Source organism: Dreissena polymorpha, chromosome 13 (assembly GCF_020536995.1).
Source record: "Dreissena polymorpha isolate Duluth1 chromosome 13, UMN_Dpol_1.0, whole genome shotgun sequence".
Taxonomy (NCBI): domain Eukaryota; kingdom Metazoa; phylum Mollusca; class Bivalvia; order Myida; family Dreissenidae; genus Dreissena; species Dreissena polymorpha.
Window position 1 is genome coordinate 25952518 of NC_068367.1, and position 20255 is coordinate 25972772.

Genomic DNA, 20255 nt, shown 5'->3' on the forward strand with positions numbered 1-20255 from the left:
GAAAAAGCATTACAGATTTTTGATAAAGAAAAAAAAAACATTAAAGATTTATTAATTGCTTATAATATCTCCTTCAAATGAAATTTGAATAAACTGAATTGAATTTTAAGATTAAGAGAACAACTATGTATCTGAAATAAAAATGTCAAACAGATATAACAGTTTCACATTCTATCTTATAATCTCCAGGATGATAACAATTATATAAACAAATTATGCATATGAGAATCACCGCAAGTATTGCTTTTTATTACTTATTCTTTGGTTTTATTTACAAAATGGATGAATGGCAGCGTTTTAACGTATGAAGCTTTTTTTTTTACAGATATGTTATTATCACATGCCACACCTCGTTTTCTATGTCATATAACCAGTACCAATTTTTTTTACCTTAACCACATAGCTTTTCCAGCCTTTTTCTAGGGTACTTTTTGTTCAACTGACCAATCGCATTACATTACTTGTGTTTGATCAAAAAGATCTGAAACTCGTAATTTCATACAATGATTTATTAAACGCCTTTTGGAAATGTGTTTGTATGCTTGCCAAAAGCTTGTTTACTTAACAAAGAATTCCTGAGCCTGTTTCATAAAAATATGACATGAAAACACAAAAACGAGTCCGATCCTTTATTTACTTTTTCGTGGTTTATATGGAAATATCAGACACATCAACTGAATGTAAGTCATGTAACTGACATTTGTATACATTTTTACTTTTTTCTGTTTTTGTGTTATACATCAACTGTAAAAATATTGAGTCGACCTTTTTGGTAAAAATAATGTTTTTACCAAATTTTCAAAATTGACATTACGAACACATGTCATTTTCTGAATGTAAAAAGAAGCGTAACTGAGATTTTGTTAAATTTCAAGAGAAGCAAAAAACTGTTTAATTAAATTAATAAACATTTTTTCGTATTCAAATTTTCTGATAAGTATTATAATAACACTTGAAAAACGTAACAAAACTCCAAAGTGATGTCTTTTTAAAACAAGAGGACCGCCTTGCGGGTGCAGACCGCTCATCTATTTTCTTTTTAAAGGTGAAGGGACTCTCAATTTCAATCACAAAGGAGGGAGGGGTGGAGTGAAGAGGGGTGTATAGTGTGGGGGTGTGGACATTTATTACATTATCTTCCAAAAATGCGGGAAAAAAATGCAAAAAAAAATAATTTTTTTTTTTTTTTTTGGGGGGGGGGGGGGTGGGTTGGGGGGAGGGGATTCTTGGGTGCAATGGTTGGACGGTATTTCAAAAATAAAATAATAAAAACAAATATTTGTGTTTTTTAACCGTTTAAAAACAAAATGGGGGGGGGGGTTGGGGGGTGGGGGTATAGTGTGAGGGTTTGGTGGTCATTTGTGAGATGATCTTTAAAAAAAAAATAGGGGGGGGGGGGGTAGGAGGACACGGGGATGGTTTGGGTGGAGTCTTTTGTGGTATGTCAGGTAAGAGTAGTTTTGTCAAAGTATCAATCAAATCTAATCATAAATAAAGAAGTTATGGCAATTTTAGCAAAATTTAATAATTCGACCTTGAGTCAAGGTCATTCAAAGGTCAAGGTAAAATTCAACTTGCCAGGTGCAGTAACCTCATGATAGCATGAAAGTATTTGAAGTTTGAAAGCAATAGCCTTGATACTTAAGAAGTAAAGTGGATCAAAACACAAAATTTAACCATACATGTATTTTCAAAGTTACTAAGTCAAAAAAGGGCTATAATTCCGTAAAAATGACAACCAGAGTTATGCAACTTGTCCTTTTACTGTACCCTTATGATAGTTTGCGAGTGTTCCAAGTATGAAAGCAATATCTATGATACTTTAGGGGTAAAGTGGACCAAAACACAAAACTTAACCAAATTTTCAATTTTCCGAAACCACTTTTGAACTCAACCAACATATCATTAAGCAAACATTTTGACCAAATTTCATAAAAATTGGACCAAAAATGTGACTTCTAGAGTGTTCACATGTTTTCACTATATACATATAGAGAAAAATGCCCCGCCCACTGGCGGCCATGTTTTTTCACCGATCTGGACCATTTTCGATCTCATCCGAGATATCAATAAAAACAATGTTATGACCCATTTTCATGATGATTGGGCAAAAATTGTGACTTCTAGAGTGTTTACAAGGTTTCTCTTTAAGCAAATAAGGAAAACTGCCCCGCCCACTGGCGACCATGTTTTTCAAAGGACCGGAACCACTTTTGAACTTAACCAAGATATCATTAAGGCAAACATTTTGACACAGTTACATGAAGATTGGGCATGAAATGTGACTTCAACAGTGTTTACAAGGTTGTTCTTTTTTTTGACCTAGTGACCTAGTTTTTGACCCAGCATGACCCAGTTTTAAACTCGACCAAGATATCATTGGGACAAATCTTCTGACCAAGTTTCATGAAGATCAGACAATAAATGTGGCCTCTAGAGTGTTTATGAACAAATGTAGATGGACGACGGACAAAGACCGGTCACAAAAGCTCACCTGAGCAATCAGGTGAGCTAAAAATCTCTGTGGTTGCTTAGTAAAAAGAACTTCATACCATAACATTTTAAAATGATTGCATATTTGGTCACACATCTTTTTTTTTCCGTCCTCCTACCCTACACTTTTTTTTGCGTCCTCCTACCCGACACTTTTAGAAAAAAAATCTGAAAATCGTTTTAATAAAACATTTTGGCCTTATTAGATTCAGTAGATGCAGTGTCTCAGAAACAATAATTCATTGTTTGAAACGGTTAATAATAACAAGAGCACCGCCTTGCGGGTGCAGACCGCTCATCTATTTTCTTTTTAAAGGTGAAGGGACTCTCATTTTCAATCACAAAGGAGGGAGGGGTGGAGTGAAGAGGGGTGTATAGTGTGGGGGTGTGGACATTTATTACATTATTTTCCAAAAATGCGAAAAAAAATGGAAAAAAAAATCGGGAGGGTGGGAGGGGATTTGGACGGTATTTCAAACATAAAATAATAAAATAAATATTTGTGTTTTTTAACCGTTTCAAAAAAAAAGAAATTTTGGGGGGTGGGGTGGGTGGGGTAAAGTGTGAGGGTGTGGTGGTCATTTGTGAGATGATCTTAAAAAAGAAAAAAAAATTAGGGGGGGGGGGGGATTCGGGTGGGGGGAGGTGGGGGATTCTACGGTGCGATGGTTGGACGGTATTTCAAACATAAAATAATAAAAATAAATATTTGTGTTTTTTAACAGTTAAAAAAAAAATAATTTTGGAGGGGGGGGGTGGGGTGGGGGGGTATAGTGTGAGGGTGTGGTGGTCTTTTGTGAGATGAAAAAAAATAAATAAAAAAAAAATAGGGGGGGGGGATTCGAGGGGAGGGGGAGGGGGGAGGGCACGGGGGATGGTTTGGGTGGAGTCTATTGTGGTATGTCAGGTAAGAGTAGTTTTGTCAAAGTATCAATCAAATCTAATCATAAACTAGTGACCTGGAAATCAATAGGGGTCATCTGCGAGTCATAATCAATGTACCTATGAAGTTTCATGATCCTAGCCATAAGTTTTCCTGAGTTATCATCAGGAAACCATTTTACTATTTCGGGTCACCGTGACCTTGACCTTTGACCTAGTGACCTGAAAATCAATAGGGGTCATCTGCTAGTCATGATCAATCTACCTATCAAGTTCAATGATCCTAGGCATAAGCGTTCTTGAGTTATCATCCGGAAACCATTTTACTATTTCGGGTCACCGTGACCTTGACCTTTGACCTAGTGACCTGAAAATCAATAGGGGTCATCTGCTAGTCATGATCAATCTACCTATCAAGTTTCATGATCCTAGGCATAAGGGTTCTTGAATTATCATCAGGAAACCATTTTACTATTTTGGGTCACCGTGACCTTGACCTTTGACCTAGTGACCTCAAAATCAATAGGGGTCATCTGCTAGTCATGATCAATCTACCTATGAAGTTTCATGATCCTAGGCATAAGCGTTCTTGAATTATCATCCGGAAACCATTTTACTATTTCGGGTCACAGTGACCTTGACCTTTGACCTAGTGACCTCAAAATCAATAGGGGTCATCTGTGAGTCATGATCAATGTACCTATGAAGTTTCATGATCCTAGGCCTAAGCGTTCTTGAGTTATCGTCTGACAACCACCTGGTGGACCGACCGACCGACAGACAGACCGACCGACAGACCGACATGAGCAAAGCAATATACCCCCTCTTCTTCGAAGAGGGGCATAATTAAATAAAGAAGTTATGGCAATTTTAGCAATATTTAATAATTTGACCTTGAGAGTCAAGGTCATTCAAAGGTCAAGGTAAAATTCAACTTGCCAGGTACAGTAACCTCATGATAGCATGAAAGTATTTGAAGTTTGAAAGCAATAGCCTTGATAGTTAAGAAGTAAAGTGGATCAAAACACAAAATTTAATCATATATTCAAAGTTACTAAGTCAAAAAAGGGCCATAATTCCGTAAAAATGACAACCTGAGTTATGCAACTTGTCCTTTTACTGTACCCTTATGATAATTTGCAAGTGTTCCAAGTATGAAAGCAATATTTATGATACTTTAGGGGTAAAGTGGACCAAAACACAAAACTTAACCAAATTTTCTAAGTATAAAGGGCCCTTAATTCCGTCCAAATGCCAGTCAGAGTTACATAACTTTGCCTGCACAGTCCCCTTATGATAGTAAGTAAGTGTACCAAGTTTGAATGCAATAGCATTGATACTTTCTGAGAAAAGTGAACCTAAACGCAAAACTTAACCAAAATTTTCAATTTTCTAAGTATAAAAAGGGCACATAATTCTGTCAAATAGCATGCCAGAGTTATCTAACTTTGCCTGCCCAGTCCTCTCATGATAGCAAGTAAGTGTACTAAGTTTGAATGCAATAGCATTGATACTTTCTGAGAAAAGTGGACCTAAACGCAAAACTTAACCGGACGCCAACGCCGACGCCGAGGTGATGACAATAGCTCATAATTTTTTTTCAAAAAATAGATGAGCTAAAAATGAAAATTATCTATATCTGTTTTACTGCTAAATGACATTGTTTTTTTTTTAGGTCATGATGTCATTATTCCAGCAAAAGCCTCAAGTTTAAATGTAAAAATCAAAATTAATTGCAGGAAAAAAATATGTAAAAAGAACATACAATTTTGTTGGTTTTTGGTTACATTATCCCTCACTTGTGATCATAGAAAAGAATCTTCATCGTGGCAATCATGGCTACGCCACTCATGAAAATATCAAAAAATTATCATCATTCGTGATTTGCAATCGGTCATCTTTCAAAACCAAGAGTTATCCTCTATTCTAATGATAATCACATACGGTAACTGAAATTTCTTTAAATAACAGTTATAATAAAAGCTAAAGATATATATAGCCCAGAAACAAATAGTACACAGAGTTAATAAAAGCTATAAACATGCAGGGCTTCCTAATACAGCAGGGCTAAGTTAAACATCCTTATCATCTGCATAATTTTATAGCAACCATTAAATTTTTGTAAAAAAAATTAACTACAACTTTATTATTTATTTTTACTTTAATACAAACCAATATTAATCATATTATAAATGCTTAATATTACACATTAATAATATGTAATTTAAATTGAATATTTTATATATTTTGTTATAATTGCAGGAGTGCAAGATTTCCACGAAAGCACAACATTTTGGCCAAAGTCCAGACCCTAGCCTCTAAAATAAAGCCCTGGTATCAAAGCTAACAAACCACCTTATGCATTTACATCACACCAACACCATCAAACCTACATGCAAACCTAATATACATTCACTAGAGTTTGTTTTCAAACTTATAAAAAAGGCCCCCCTTGGGCATAACATGATGGCCTGAGTATGTCTGATGCAAAGGGTTTGAAAACTTTTCTAACCCAACATATGACGTTATATGAGCCTTGTTTTTTGAAAAACTAGGCATAATGCATGTACCAGAATATCATGTCTTCCCAGAATAGCATGTGAAGTCTGCACAGACTAATCAGGGACGACACTTTCCCCCTAAACTGTATTTTCGCTAACAGAAAATATCTTTAAAACACAAAATACCAACAAAGCGGAAAAAGTCATCGCAGATTTGCTTGTGAGGATAGCACAGGCTAAGCATTGAAGACACTTTTAGCACATGCATTAAGGCTAGCTTTCCCAAAAAGATGCCCATATAATCATCAACAGAATAAAAGCACCCATACCTTATCTACATTTGCCCTAGTTTTTGCCGATGTTTCTACGTAGGGTACATTCCAGCCGTGAGCTCGTTGATTCGCCTCGTCCAACGTCACCTGCCGTCTGTCCTCCAGATCTGCCTTGTTGCCCACTAATAGAAACGGAATGTTGTCATCGTTCTTCACGCGCAAAATCTGTTCTCTGAAAACATACATTGATTGTTTGCTGAACAGTAATTGATTGTTTGCAGACCAATAAAAACGTTCTGTTTTATCGTTTCGGATGAGCAAGATATGTTCTCTGAAAACATAAATTGATTGTTTGCTGGTTTTCAGTTGCCGACCAATAAAAATGGAATATAGTCATGTTTTTTTCATGCACAAAATCTGTTTTCTCAAAATAAAAATATATTATTTTCCGAGATTTTCCAGTAGGGAACCAATAGAAACAGAATGTTGTCACCCGTTTTCGCGCGCAAAATCTTCTCTCTAAAAGCAGATATGGATCGTTTGCTGGGATAAGCCAGTTGTTAACCAATAACAATAGAATTTTGGAATGTTGTCATATTTTTCACACGCAAAATCTGTCCCCTGTTAACAGAAATTGAACGTTTGCTGAGATTGTCCAGTGCAGACAAATAAAAATATAATGTTGTCGTTTTAACAGGCACAAGCCATTCCCTGTCAAAACAAAACAAAAGTGGGTTTTTAAGATTTCTTTAAATCATCGAAAAAGGTAAATTTCACTAGCAAAAGAAATTTTATATAAGTTATATAAACCTGCAATATGCAACTCCTTGCAATTTATTGTTATGATGACAATTATTTTTTTTAAATTCTTATTCACAGAAACACTTCTGTCTGTAGACACAAAAGCGGATTAATTAGAAACTCAATTATGACAGACATTGCCCTGCGTTCCCCTCAGCTCACTCCCCACTATGACAGACATTGCCCTGCGTTCCCCTCAGCTCACTATTGCCCTGCTTTCCCCTAAGCACACTCCCCACTACTTCATAAGCACTTCAACATCATCAAGATTTTGTAATGAAATATATTTTTCGTGCCGTACATCCTTGTTAAAGTAAACAATCTCCAATGGCCAGCCAAATGTAAGGCAAAGCACAATAATAAACTTCGTGGCCAGAAACCAGTTGAGTGGGCGTTTATCCCTTTACCACAAGTCATAGATACGTATTTTGACACATTTGTGGTTCTTTAGGAAGTTAAATTTAATAAATACCTTTATTAATAAATTCAAGTTTTAAAGGCTTCATTTCCAACCCTTAAATACTGATGAGCAGCAAACAGCATAAAACCTGAACAGACTGCGAGTTACTCACAGGCTGTTCTGGTTTTATGCTGGTTGCAAGAAACCATTATTTTTCACTTCCCTTCTTATGGGGGAAAGGGTTATTCGATGGAACATTTATAAATTCCCTCAGGACAAATCATTCAGTATCTAAATTACTTCAGATTCTTTTTCCAAAATGTGTTTTGATGTCTAAAAGACAGTTTTTATAGAAAATGTTGGTTAAAATTTTCATTATATTTGTTTTTTAATCTTAATCACACACATTAAAAAGCATTTCTCACTGGAAGAACACAGCCACTTAAAAATGTAAGAGGAAATATGTATTCATTGACCTGATGGTGTCACATGAGCAACACCAATAGATTAATATAAAATAACCATGAAAACAGAAATGTAAGTGCCAACACCATGTGAAGGCCACACAATGTTATTGTTGTAAAAAAAATAATCTGGTAGCGTAATTATAACCCATTCATAACATACTGTGAGGGGGGGGGGGGGGGGGGGGGGGGCAATATGTGCGAAGATCCAGTGTGAGACTTACTGCTTACTTTAAGTGGGGTAAATGACAAAAATATGGGGTTGGAATTGACAAGGACTTCAAAAAAACAAAGATCATAGTATCTTTGGAATGATCGGCAACATTTTAAATCCATAATCAAGCACCAAATCAAATAATGTGCCTATTTAACATGGATTATTCACTAAATCAGTTTTAAGTAACATTTTGGAAATGAAAAACAATTATATCCCCAGGGAAAACATTATTGCAATACATAAATAGAAACACACTAATATTTGAGGGTTGAATGAGACCTTGGAATAAACTGTGTGTTTTAAACAATGCATAATAAACAGTTTATCTTACTATAAGTAAAATTGAAAGACATTTGCATAATTCCATCATTTAAATTGATAAAATGACGCTGTGCTCATGCATACATGAACACAGTTTTAAAAATGGTAAAAAAAAACAATCACTTTTATTGAAAAATTCATCAAAAAATGCTTTTTATAGCAATAGTATGGACAGAGTATAACAAAAACAAGAAGGCCATGATGGCCCTGAATTGCTCACCTGACTAACAAAATACAATCCCAACCCAGATTTCATCAAAATAAACATTCTGACAAAATTTTATAAAGTTTGGATAAAAACTGTGACCTCTATTGCCTACACAAGGTTTTTCTATTATTTGACCTAGTGACCTAGTTTTGACCCCAGATGGCCCAAATACAATCCCAACCCAGATTTCTTCAAGACGGTTTTTCTATTATTTGACCTAGTGACCTAGTTTTTGACCTCAGATGACCCAAATACAATTCCAACCCAGATTTCATCAAGATAGACAATCTGATCGAATTTCATAAAGATTGGATGAAAACTGCGACCTCTATTGTCTACACAAGGTTTTCTATTATTTGACCTAGTGACCTAGTTTTTGACCCTAGATGACTAAAATACAATCCCAACCCAGATTTCATCAAGATAAAGATTCTGACCAAATTTCATAAAGATTGGATGAAAACTGCGACCTCTATTGTCTTTACAAGGTTTTTCTATTATTTGACCTAGTTTTTGACCTAGTGACCTAGTTTTTGACCCCAGATGACCCAAATACAATCCCAACCCAGATTCCATCAAGATAAAATTCTGACCAAATTGCGTAAAGATTGGATGAAAACTGCGACCTCTATTGTCTACACAAAGTTTTTCTATTATTTGACCTAGTTTTTTACTTAGTTTTTGACCTCAGATGACCCAAATACAATCCCAACCCAGAGTTCATCAAGATAAACATTCTGACCAAATTTGATAAAGATTGGATGAAAACTGCGACCTCTATAGTCTACACAAGGTTTTTCAATTATTTGACCTAGTTTTTGACCCCAAATGACCCAAATACAATCCCAACCCAGATTTCATCAAGATAAACATTCTGACCAAATTTCATGAAGATTGGATGAAAACTGTGACCTCTATAGTCTACACAAGGTTTTTCAATTATTTGACGTATTGACCTAGTTTTTGACCCCAAATGACCCAAATACAATCCCAACCCAGATTTCATCAAGATAAACATTCTGACCAAATTTCATAAAGATTGGATGAAAACTGCGACCTCTATAGTCTATACAAGGTTTTTCAATTATTTGACGTAGTGACCTAGTTTTTGACCCCAAATGACCCAAATACAATCCCAACCCAGACTTCATCAAGATAAACATTTTGACCAAATTTCATAAAGATTGGATGAAAACTGCGACCTCTATAGTCTACACAAGGTTTTTCAATTATTTGACGTAGTGACCTAGTTTTTGACCCCAAATGACCCAAATACAATCCCAACCCAGATTTCATCAAGATAAACATTCTGACCAAATTTCATAAAGATTGGATGAAAACTGCGACCTCTATAGTCTAGACAAGGTTTTTCAATTATTTGACGTAGTGACCTAGTTTTTGACCCCAAATGACCCAAATACAATCCCAACCCAGATTTCATCAAGATAAACATTCTGACCAAATTTCATAAAGATTGGATGAAAACTGCGACCTCTATAGTCTACACAAGGTTTTTGAATTATTTGACGTAGTGACCTAGTTTTTGACCCCAGATGACTAAAATACAATCCCAACCCAGATTTCATCAAGATAAACATTCTGACCAAATTTCATAAAGATTGGATGAAAACTGCGACCTCTATAGTCTACACAAGCAACTTGTTGACGAACACACACACACACGCACGCACGCACATACGGACGCCGGACATCACACGGTCACATAAGCTCATTATGTCACTTTGTGACAGGTGAGCTAAAAATACACTCAGAACATGAATGAAATGAACAGTTTTGCTTATGAAAGTCGTCAAAATGATTTGCATTCCAAGCTGCCCAATTCCAAATTCTCAAACATGTAATACAGTGTTAACCCTTTACCACTTTGATACGTATTTTGACGCATCTGTAGTCACTTAAATAGTTAAATTTAATGAAAGGCCCTCTTACTTTATCCATGTTTTAAATGTTTCAGTGCCAACCCTTAGATACAGATGTGTAGCAAACAGCATAAAACCTGGTTTGCACAAAGCCATTTTCACTTTGCATCTGAGTGGGAAAGGATAAAGACAATGTTCTGGAATTTACCATGTTTCTGTACCCAGAAAATACAAAAGGTTCTAAACAATCATCCCATCATGTGAGCTTTTTAACACATGCTACAGATTTATGACAAAATTTGTTTGTATTATACCCTCAGATCAGACAAACAAAACCGTTCTAGCATTCTGGAACCCATGATTTCATAGCTTGAATGTATTCTTTGAACGTCAATAGCTGCAATTTTTGAAGTCTTTCGGACACAAATTTTGAGAAATTACTCCTTAAAATAATTAAATTTATTGTGCTATTATAAATAAATTCAATGTATTGAAAGAGGATATGTTTTAATAGTTTATTCTAGAAAATATAGATTATTGCAAGTTTAAAATGTATGTGAAAGAATATTAAGTAAACATTATCTTGATTGTAACTGTAACAAGATATTAAAGCCGCACTTTATAATACAATAATTAACAATAATGCAATTAAAAACAATTGTAATTCTGTTATTTATAATCATATAAATAATACTTCATTTTTCCCAATTTCAATGTTTATCCCTTTCCCACTGATCAGAAGCAAAGTAAAAATGACTATGTGCAAACAGCATGAAACCAGAAAAGCCTGCGAGTCACTTGCAGTCTGTTCAGGTTTGCTGCTGTTTGCTGCTGATCAGTATCTAAGGGTTGGAAATGAAGCCTTTAAACCTAAAATTAGTAAGAAAGGTCTTTAATAAGATTGTACCTTCTATGGGACTACAAATGCATCAAAATACGTATCTAAGTGGTAAAGGGTTAAATACTTTTCTAAGTGGTAAAGGGTTAAATACGTTTCGAAGTAGTAAAGGGTTAAATACGTTTCTAAGTGGTAAAGGGTTAAATACGCTTCTAAGTGGTAAAGGGTTATCTCACTATTTTTCCCAATAGAAAGTCGCAGTCTGTACAAAATAAAAACAAAACATCACTGCCATGGTTCCGCATCAATCTTTGCCAATATTGTACCAGTAATAAGCAAAATCAGCATGAATACTTTGAATATAGATCTCTTCTTTTGATTTCATGGTTTTGCTGATGATTCAATAATTATTTTGTCATACGGCCAACATACGGCCAACTAGCAGAACTTGAAGAATCCACTCGACCGCTCGCATATGTGAGTGTAGTTGACGGTCGGGCATGAAGAGTTTGTTAAACACTCGACCGACCATGCGAGTGCTGTTTTTCAAGTTGATAAATATAAATTCAGTTCCAGAAATCCTGCCACATCGATACAAATTGCGAACAATTTTTCGAATGAACAAAAAATAGGTTTAGTACACAAAGAAACTGCACTTTCGTTTTGACAATGACAAATGACGTCACGGGCACAGTAAAAATAATTCTCGGAATCTGCTGCGCTCTTTTCGTAGGTGTCAGTGCTCTAAGCTAATTGATTAAAAGCGTGTCTTTCAGTAAAAGTTTGTCTGAAATGTTAAAATGGAAAAGGGTTCTATATTAAAGTATTTGCAAGGTGGTGGAGACTGGGAAAAGAGTGAAAGTTCGTCAAAAAGAGAAGCGGAAAGAATTGAGAAGAGGAATGAGGTGCAGACTACGTAAGGAAAGCAAATATAACCCTCAGATAATGTAGTTAATTTGTTTGCAGTTTTGTGTCACTAGTAGTAGTATGTTATGTAGGTTAAGTAACACTAAAAGAAAGAGGTTTAGTTGTGCATTGTGTTGCTATTAAACAATGCGCATTACCCAACCCTCTTTCTCTTCTGTCTTCATCCACATCTTTCAAATGGTCTGGGAAAGGGATTGGGGATACTAAATGGACAAAATCAGGGGAACCTATGCCCAATTTTTAATTTGTGAAAAGTTATCAAGATTGTTAATTAGTATGTCTCGTTTTATTTTAACTGTTTAATTCATTAACTCTGTTTGAGTGTCAAACAAAGTTATTTTTATGTGTGACCGTTGTAACGTTGCCGGCGAGGTCTATGAAATGTTCTGTATTCTAAATCCATTTCAGTTATGACAAGACGAAATGGAAGAGAAGTGTTCATGATGATTGGAGGGATGAATATAAATGGGTCGATTTTGCTGAGGATGGGAGTGCCATGTTTTGTAAAGTGTGTAGACAATTTCCGGAACATTCTGACAAAGAATCGTCACTGGTGAAAAGTGTCACCAACAATTCAAAAAAAGAAACATTGAAGTTCCATGCCAAAAGTGTGAAATATATGCTTTGTGTGGACAGAAAGAAAGCATTAGATATGCCAGACCAGACACCCCTCTCTTAAAGTTTCAAAAAAGCTGAGGAGTTCAATTTTCCAATGTATCAAGCGCTGTTTAACACAGCCTACTACATAGCAAAAGAAAACGAATCGTTTTTGAAATACCCAGAGTTACTGAATCTGCTAGAAAAAAACAATGTATCAGTGAGTGAGAACTACAGGAATAACAAAGCTTGTCAACAGTCTTTCTTCGAATAAGCCTATAAGCCCGAAGCCCGAGTCGATTCTTTGGATGGTCGGTGGATCCTAAATGCTAATAAAATAGCCCGACCGGTCGATTAAATATTTAAGAGTCATATCAATAACCTGATTTATACGCGTTTTTAAGAGGCACGATTAAATTCGCTATTTAAATGCCTAAAATGACGTTATATGTTTAAAAGAATTGCATGAACGCAGGCGGCCGCCATTTTTCTAAACTGTCGTGTTAACATCCGGGTTAGTTGCTATTTAAAGTAATGATGCAATTGACGCCCAATCGAGATGAGGTTATTCAAACTGAACATGCGGAGATTACGTTCCGGGATGTTCGCGCATCGGCCACTTCGTAATGTTTTAAAATAATGACCAATCTAGAAGCATATTTAATTTTAGAAGTGTTTTCCGAAAATGTATTTATAATTCATGAAAAATGGACAAAGTAATTTTTCAATAAAAATAAAAGAGTCTGCAAGGGATATTGAACGCATTGGGTTAAAAACAAATTGATCCTTATTACAGTTAGATTTCCATGTGTTTTAATAAATTATTCTTGGGTATAAGAAGACGTTTTTTCAACTTATTATTAATAATTGTAGTACTTTCATTTATTCTGTAATCTCGTTCTGCTACGTGACCTACTTTGCTACTTATAATCTGTTTACGAATATACAATACTTTTCAAGGTTGACACATCGGGAGTAAATTAAAGAAGCAGACATTGTTACTTGGTAGATTGGGCAATTAACAAACCCAGTGGCCTTTTGTTATGAAGCCTGCACATGCCGACAATTCATAAATTCACCGGCGATTGTCCTATTTATAATACGATAATAATCTGTTATTTTAATAGGCTGATGTATTTTTGAAGTTCTTTGGATATTTTGTAAACGTGAAAATAATTCAATTTGCTTTAAAATAAAACCAAACACCGGTCAAACTGATTAATGGAATCATTGAATGAGAACGTGTAATAATAAAGTTACAATAAACAGCATAATTTTCTGGTGCATATTGTATAAAATGCATTTCAAAAGGAAACAGAATACCCTTTATTACTGTAATCACATGCATCTGTTTTTACTAATGAAAGTAGATTTTCTGATTGTTAATAACTATTTTGGTGTGCCTGGCCAAAAAAGTCATAAACTTTATATTGACCTATTCGGGCTATTGAACATGTCTTCGGGCTATTCAAAATTCCATCTGATTAGCCCGAAGGGCTATTTGGCTAAAATATTTAGCGTGAAGACTGCTTGTAAATAATTTTGTGTTTGTTGTGCTGAAGTTTTGAAAGATGAAGTTGCAAATGATTTGAAATCCACAAGATATGTCAGTGTCCTTTCAGATGGGTCAACAGATAAGGGTATCATTGAACAAGAACTTGTATATGTCAGAAACGTTGACTCAAATGGTAAACTTCAAACTAAATTGGCAGATATTGTACAGCTTAAGCATGGGTATGCTGAAGGGGTGAAAGATAAGATTCTACAGGGGCTCGAAACAGTAGGAGTGAATGCAGATGTGTTAGCTAACAAACTTGTTGGCATAAACACGGACGGTGCTGCAGTGAATCTAGGACATAAAGGTGGGGCAGTGAAGCTACTGATTGACACTTTGAATAAAAAGATGAATGGTGAAGATTGTAGTACATACATGACTGTTGTGCACTGTGTAGCCCTCAATCTTGAACTTGCTGTGTGTGATGCAAAGAAAGGCTGTCGCTATCTTGACGATTTTGAAATGGTTTTGAAAGGCATTTTCTATATATATTATTATTCACCTAAGCGCAGACGTGAGTTGTACGACATTGCCATAAACCTAGATATAGAACTGAAGCATTATGGTGGATTTAAGCAAGTAAGATGGCTAGCAAGTCAAAATAGAGCACTCAAGGCACTCCTCGACAACTATGAAGTGACAGTTATTCATCTCCAGGAAATGGCCTCTGGATCAGATGAAAATGCTGAAAAGGCAAAAAACTACCTGAAACATCTGACAACAGAAAGATACCTGACATTCCTCCACTTTATGCAAGACTGGACTGAAATACTAAGTGATATCTCGAAGGTTTTCGAAGAGAAACATTGTCTCATTTCTCAAATTTCTTCAAGAGTAAATGAACTGAAACAAAAACTAAACAAAATGAAATCCAAACGAGGAAAAAAGCTGAGACAATATCTGCAAGAAAAAGAGAGTGGCCAGTTCAGAGGTGTTGAAATGACTCAGCCACAGAAAAGGGGGAAGCAACAGGACACAGAAGAAATACTCAGTGAAGAACTTAACAGCCTCTTGACATCCACCCAAGACTTCATCGAAGAAAGATTCATCAAGCACATTGCTAAGGAACCCCATTCCTTGTTCAGTGTTTTTAACTTCCAAAACTGGCCTGAAAATGATGAAGAACACAGAGAGGAGTTCCAAAATTATGTTGATGATAAAATCGACAAACTTCTTCAGTTATTTCCACCAAGGCTGCTGTCTGATGAAGAAAAAGAAAACGCCAGTGATGAATGGCTAGATCTGAAATTGTACATGAAAAGAAAAAACTTTGAATCAGTTCAAGAAGGGTATGAAAACATGTTAAAAAGTAAAGACACCACACACATTAAGAACATTTCTGCCCTTGTTAAAATAATGTTAACCATATCACCAAGTACAGCAGAGTGTGAACGTGGTTTTAGTCGAATGAACTTAATAAAGACTGATAAAAGAACTAATCTCCATTATGATTCCCTGGCATCATTGGTCAGAATCAGCTGTGATGGCCCAAAACTGAAAGACTTTAATCCAGGAAATGCGATTCGCAAGTTGTTCGATTCTGCGAAAGGAACAAGACACACGTCAGGTCACAAGCTTCTGGCTACAACCTAAGAAGCGAGCTGCCATGGAGATTTCTAACTCTGACACTGACTAATTGTTGTTGGTTTTTGCAAAATAAATACAAATTTAGACTTAGATGTTTGTTTATTACAATGAGACAAAGTCACATGATAGTTTAAGCTTAAAAAATGTTTTGGTTGATCATTACTATAAATATAGATAAGATATGATCTTTTTATGCACGGCGAGTCGATTTAGTGATGGGCGAGTCGAATGTCAGACCTACTCGCCCTGCAGGGCGAGTGGCTCTGGAAAAATTCTTCACTGCCTGACTAGATACCCACTGTGAGTTGAGAATAGAACTGTTGTATCCAGAACAGTGCTTCAAAAAGCATCTATGGGAAATCTTAATTTAAGCTGATCTTAAGTGCAATTTTTAGACCAAAATATCTACACGAAATCCAGTATTTTCTCCTCACAAATGTTGAATGATTATTGCAGGAGTTGTTTGAAACATTTTAGTGTGAAAACACCTATACAAGAACTAGACTGGGACTTAAAACATTTCATGATTTCAATGAATTTCTTAAAGTTTTTCAAAACAGAGGGGAAATCACTTGACAAACAAGATGGCGACGTCCATGCAGAGACAGCAATTTTTCGCCGTTTTATACCCTTTATTTCTTGTATTAATTGTTTAAATGCCTCTGACTTTCCAGCCATACCTGCAAGAAAGTGATTAGCGTTTATTTAATAATCGCTCTTTATCTCGACTTTACTTGCTGTGAATTTTCTTAGGGGGAGCTGTAATTTTGTGACCCGCTTAGAAATTTTGCAGCAAGTTAAGACCAAATATAGATCGAATATCAGTCTCTGCATGGACGTCGGCATCTTGTTTGTCACGTGATTACCCCTCTGTTAAAAGAAACATTGTGATCTCCATAATGTACTGGTATTTCAATTAATAACAACTTGTCTTCCTCATCCTTCAACACTCATCTACCTGCGATGGTTATATAATGATACTATGTGATTTGTCATTAACTTAATATTTTTCAAAGACAAATTATGAATTCATCTGAAATATTTTTAGATTTTAAATTGTTACAGGTATTATATAATGTGTATGCATGTTTGTATGTTTCTAAACCTATATTGTTCACTGAATAATGCCATTTAATAACAATATATATATAAATGATTCATACTATCAAATCATTCCAACAAAACTTAAAAAAAATACTCCATGGTTGGTTGAAGCCTCACATGCAACACTGGCAAAATGTGTGCACCAAATGTGATGCAATAATTTTTTTGCTGTTATTTTTGTTATTATTGCAAGCATGTGTACGGTGGATAAATCACATATCTGATAATTAATACACCTGTGCATCCCCCCCTTGTTCCCCCAACTTCATGGCATCTGTTTCATATCGTATACCCAATCAATACACTATCAAATTTTTATATGAAGATTATAAGACGATTTATCTATCAAGAATGTTTTATCACGTGTAATTTATCAAATTCATCAAATTTACCTCAGTACTTTTACCAAGTTTACCCCAAAACTACATACTGAATACATTTTCAGCAGAACTATTAACACGTGTATGAACCACTGTGATTTATTGTAAAATAGGGCTGAATAAAAAACAAGGGCTGTTTGTAAAACATGCATGCCCCCCATATGGGCTGTCCGTTGTAGTGGCAGCCATTGTGTGATACGTTTTTTGTCACTGTGACCTTGACCTTTGACCTAGTGACCTGAAAATCAATAGGGGTCATCTGTGAGTCACGATCAATGTAACTATGAAGTGTCATGATCCAAGGCAAAAGCGTTCTTGAGTTATCATCCGAAAATCATTTTACTATTTCGGGTCACCGTGACCTTTGACCTTGTGACCTCAAAATCAATAGGGGTCATCTGCGAGTCATGATCAATCTACCTGTGAAGTTTCATGATCCTAGGCATATGCGTTCTTGAGTTATCATCCGAAAACCATTTTACTATTTCGGGTCACCGTGACCTTGACCTTTGACTTAGTGACCTCAAAATCAATAGGGGTCATCTGCGAGTCATGATCAATCTACCCATGAAGTTTCATGATCCTAGGCGTATACATTCTTGAGTTATCATCCGGAAACCATTTTACTATTTCGGGTCACTGTGACCTTGACCTTTGACCTAGTGACCTCAAAATCAATAGGGGTCATCTGCGAGCTATGATCAATCTACCCATGAAGTTTCATGATCCTAGGCGTATGCGTTGTTGAGTTATCATTCAAAAACCATTTTACTATTTCGGTCACCGTGACCTTTGACCTAGTGACCTCAAAATCAATAGGGGTCATCTGCGAGTCATGATCAATGTACCTATGAAGTTTCATGATCATAGGCCCAAGCGTTCTTGAGTTATCGTCTGACAACCACCTGGTGGACGGACCGACCGACAGACCAACATGAGCAAAGCAATATACCTCCTCTTCTTCAAAGGGGGGCATAAAAATCGACAAACCTCAACAGCTGTTGTCCATTTAAATGCTCTAGTAAAACAGTTGAAGATAATAACTTTTTATAGATGTTATGAACACCAAAATTTGATCTTCCCCTTGAATTCTGAGCTTGACCTTGAACCAAGAGACAAGGTCATTTGAAAATCCACCCATGCTGGACAAAGAAAAGCTTCAGACTAAGTTTGCTGTAGACAATGCTTGCCTAAACTTGACCTATCACCTGGAATTGCGACCTTGACCTTGGATCTATAGATCTGGCTCTTGAACATGACATTTGATCTTGAGTTGAGATTTGACCTTATCATGCTGATAACTTTTTTAAGATATTGTGAATAACAAATTTTGATCTTCATCTTGAATTTAGACCTTGACCTTGAACCAAGAGACAAGGTCATTTGAACTGAACATCCACCCATGCTGGACAAAGTTAAGGTTCATACTTAGTTTTCTTCAGACATTGCTTGCCAAAACTTGACCTTGACCTGAAATTGTGACCTTGACCTTGGATCCAGCTCTTGAACATGACCTTTGACCTTGAGTTGTGACCTTAACCTTGGACCTAGGGACCTGCTTTTCTGGCATGGAGCTCCGTCTCATCATGCTTATCACTTGAGGAAAGTTAGCCAAGATGGACAAAGTTATGCTCCAAGCAAAATTAATATTTCCCCCTTCCTGTCCAAGCTCTACAAAGTTATGCTCCAAGCAAATATTTCCCCCTTCCTGCCTGCCAGCTTGGGTGTTCCCATATTACCGCCAAGTTTGTTTTAAACAGGCATATAACAATGAAACACATAGTTAACTAAGAGTTATTCAAGTTACATGTAAGTTCATTACAGTGAAATTCAAACAAGGGCTGTTTGTAAAACATGCATGCCCCCATATGGGCTCTAAGTTGTAGTGACAGCCATTTTGTAAATATGTTTTTTGTCACTGTGACCTTGACCTTTGACCTAGTGACCTGAAAATCAATAGGGGTCATCTGCGAGTCATGATCAATGTACCTATGAAGTTTCATGATCCTAGCCATAAGCTTTCCTGAGTTATCATCAGGAAACCATTTTACTATTTCGGGTCACTGTGACCTTGACCTTTGACCTAGTGACCTGAAAATCAATAGGGGTCATCTGCCAGTCATGATCAATGTACCTATCAAGTTTCATGATCCTAGGCATAAGCGTTCTTGAGTTATCATCCGGAAACCATTTTACTATTTCGGGTCACCGTGACCTTGACCTTTGACCTAGTGACCTGAAAATCAATAGGGGTCATCTGCTAGTCATGATCAATCTACCTATCAAGTTTCATGATCCTAGGCATAAGGGTTCTTGAATTATCATCCGGAAACCATTTTACTATTTCGGGTCACTGTGACCTTGACCTTTGACCTAGTGACCTAAAAATCAAAAGGGGTCATCTGCTAGTCATGATCATCTACCTATGAAGTTTCATGATCCTAGGCATAAGCGTTCTTGAATTATCATCCGGAAACCATTTTACTATTTCGGGTCACAGTGACCTTGACCTTTGACCTAGTGACCTCAAAATAAATAGGGGTCATCTGTGAGTCATGATCAATGTACCTATGAAGTTTCATGATCCTAGGCCTAAGCGTTCTTGAGTTATCGTCTGACAACCACCTGGTGGACGGACCGACCGACAGACCGACCGACATGAGCAAAGCAATATACCCCCTCTTCTTCGAAGGGGGGCATAAAAATATATATACATTACGAAGGACCCTTTACAAATTTGTTTCTCTTAACAACTTTTGAGTTTGAAAACCTTCACAGAGAGGCATGAAAATGACTTTTACTTAAAGAGAAAACCGATTCTTGGCTAT

At 36.1% G+C, this 20255-nt stretch overlaps 2 protein-coding genes across 21 annotated transcripts in view; one reads left to right on the forward strand and one right to left on the reverse strand.

Annotated features, from left to right (window-relative positions):
• Positions 1–20255, reverse strand: part of LOC127854951 (ras-related protein Ral-A-like) — a 226443-nt gene that overhangs the window by 186827 nt on the left and 19361 nt on the right. For all 12 annotated transcript variants that reach the window (XR_008037245.1, XR_008037242.1, XR_008037244.1 and 9 more), the window contains exon 4: positions 6206–6380. Coding sequence is in view for 3 of the 12 variants with exons in the window: in XM_052390152.1 (XP_052246112.1) it covers positions 6206–6380 (175 nt within the window). In the remaining 9 variants the exon portion in view is untranslated. The remainder of the gene's footprint in view (positions 1–6205; positions 6381–20255) is intronic.
• LOC127854948 (transformer-2 protein homolog alpha-like) overlaps positions 1–20255 on the forward strand; it is a 191774-nt gene that overhangs the window by 133445 nt on the left and 38074 nt on the right. The gene's annotated exons all lie outside the window — the stretch shown is intronic.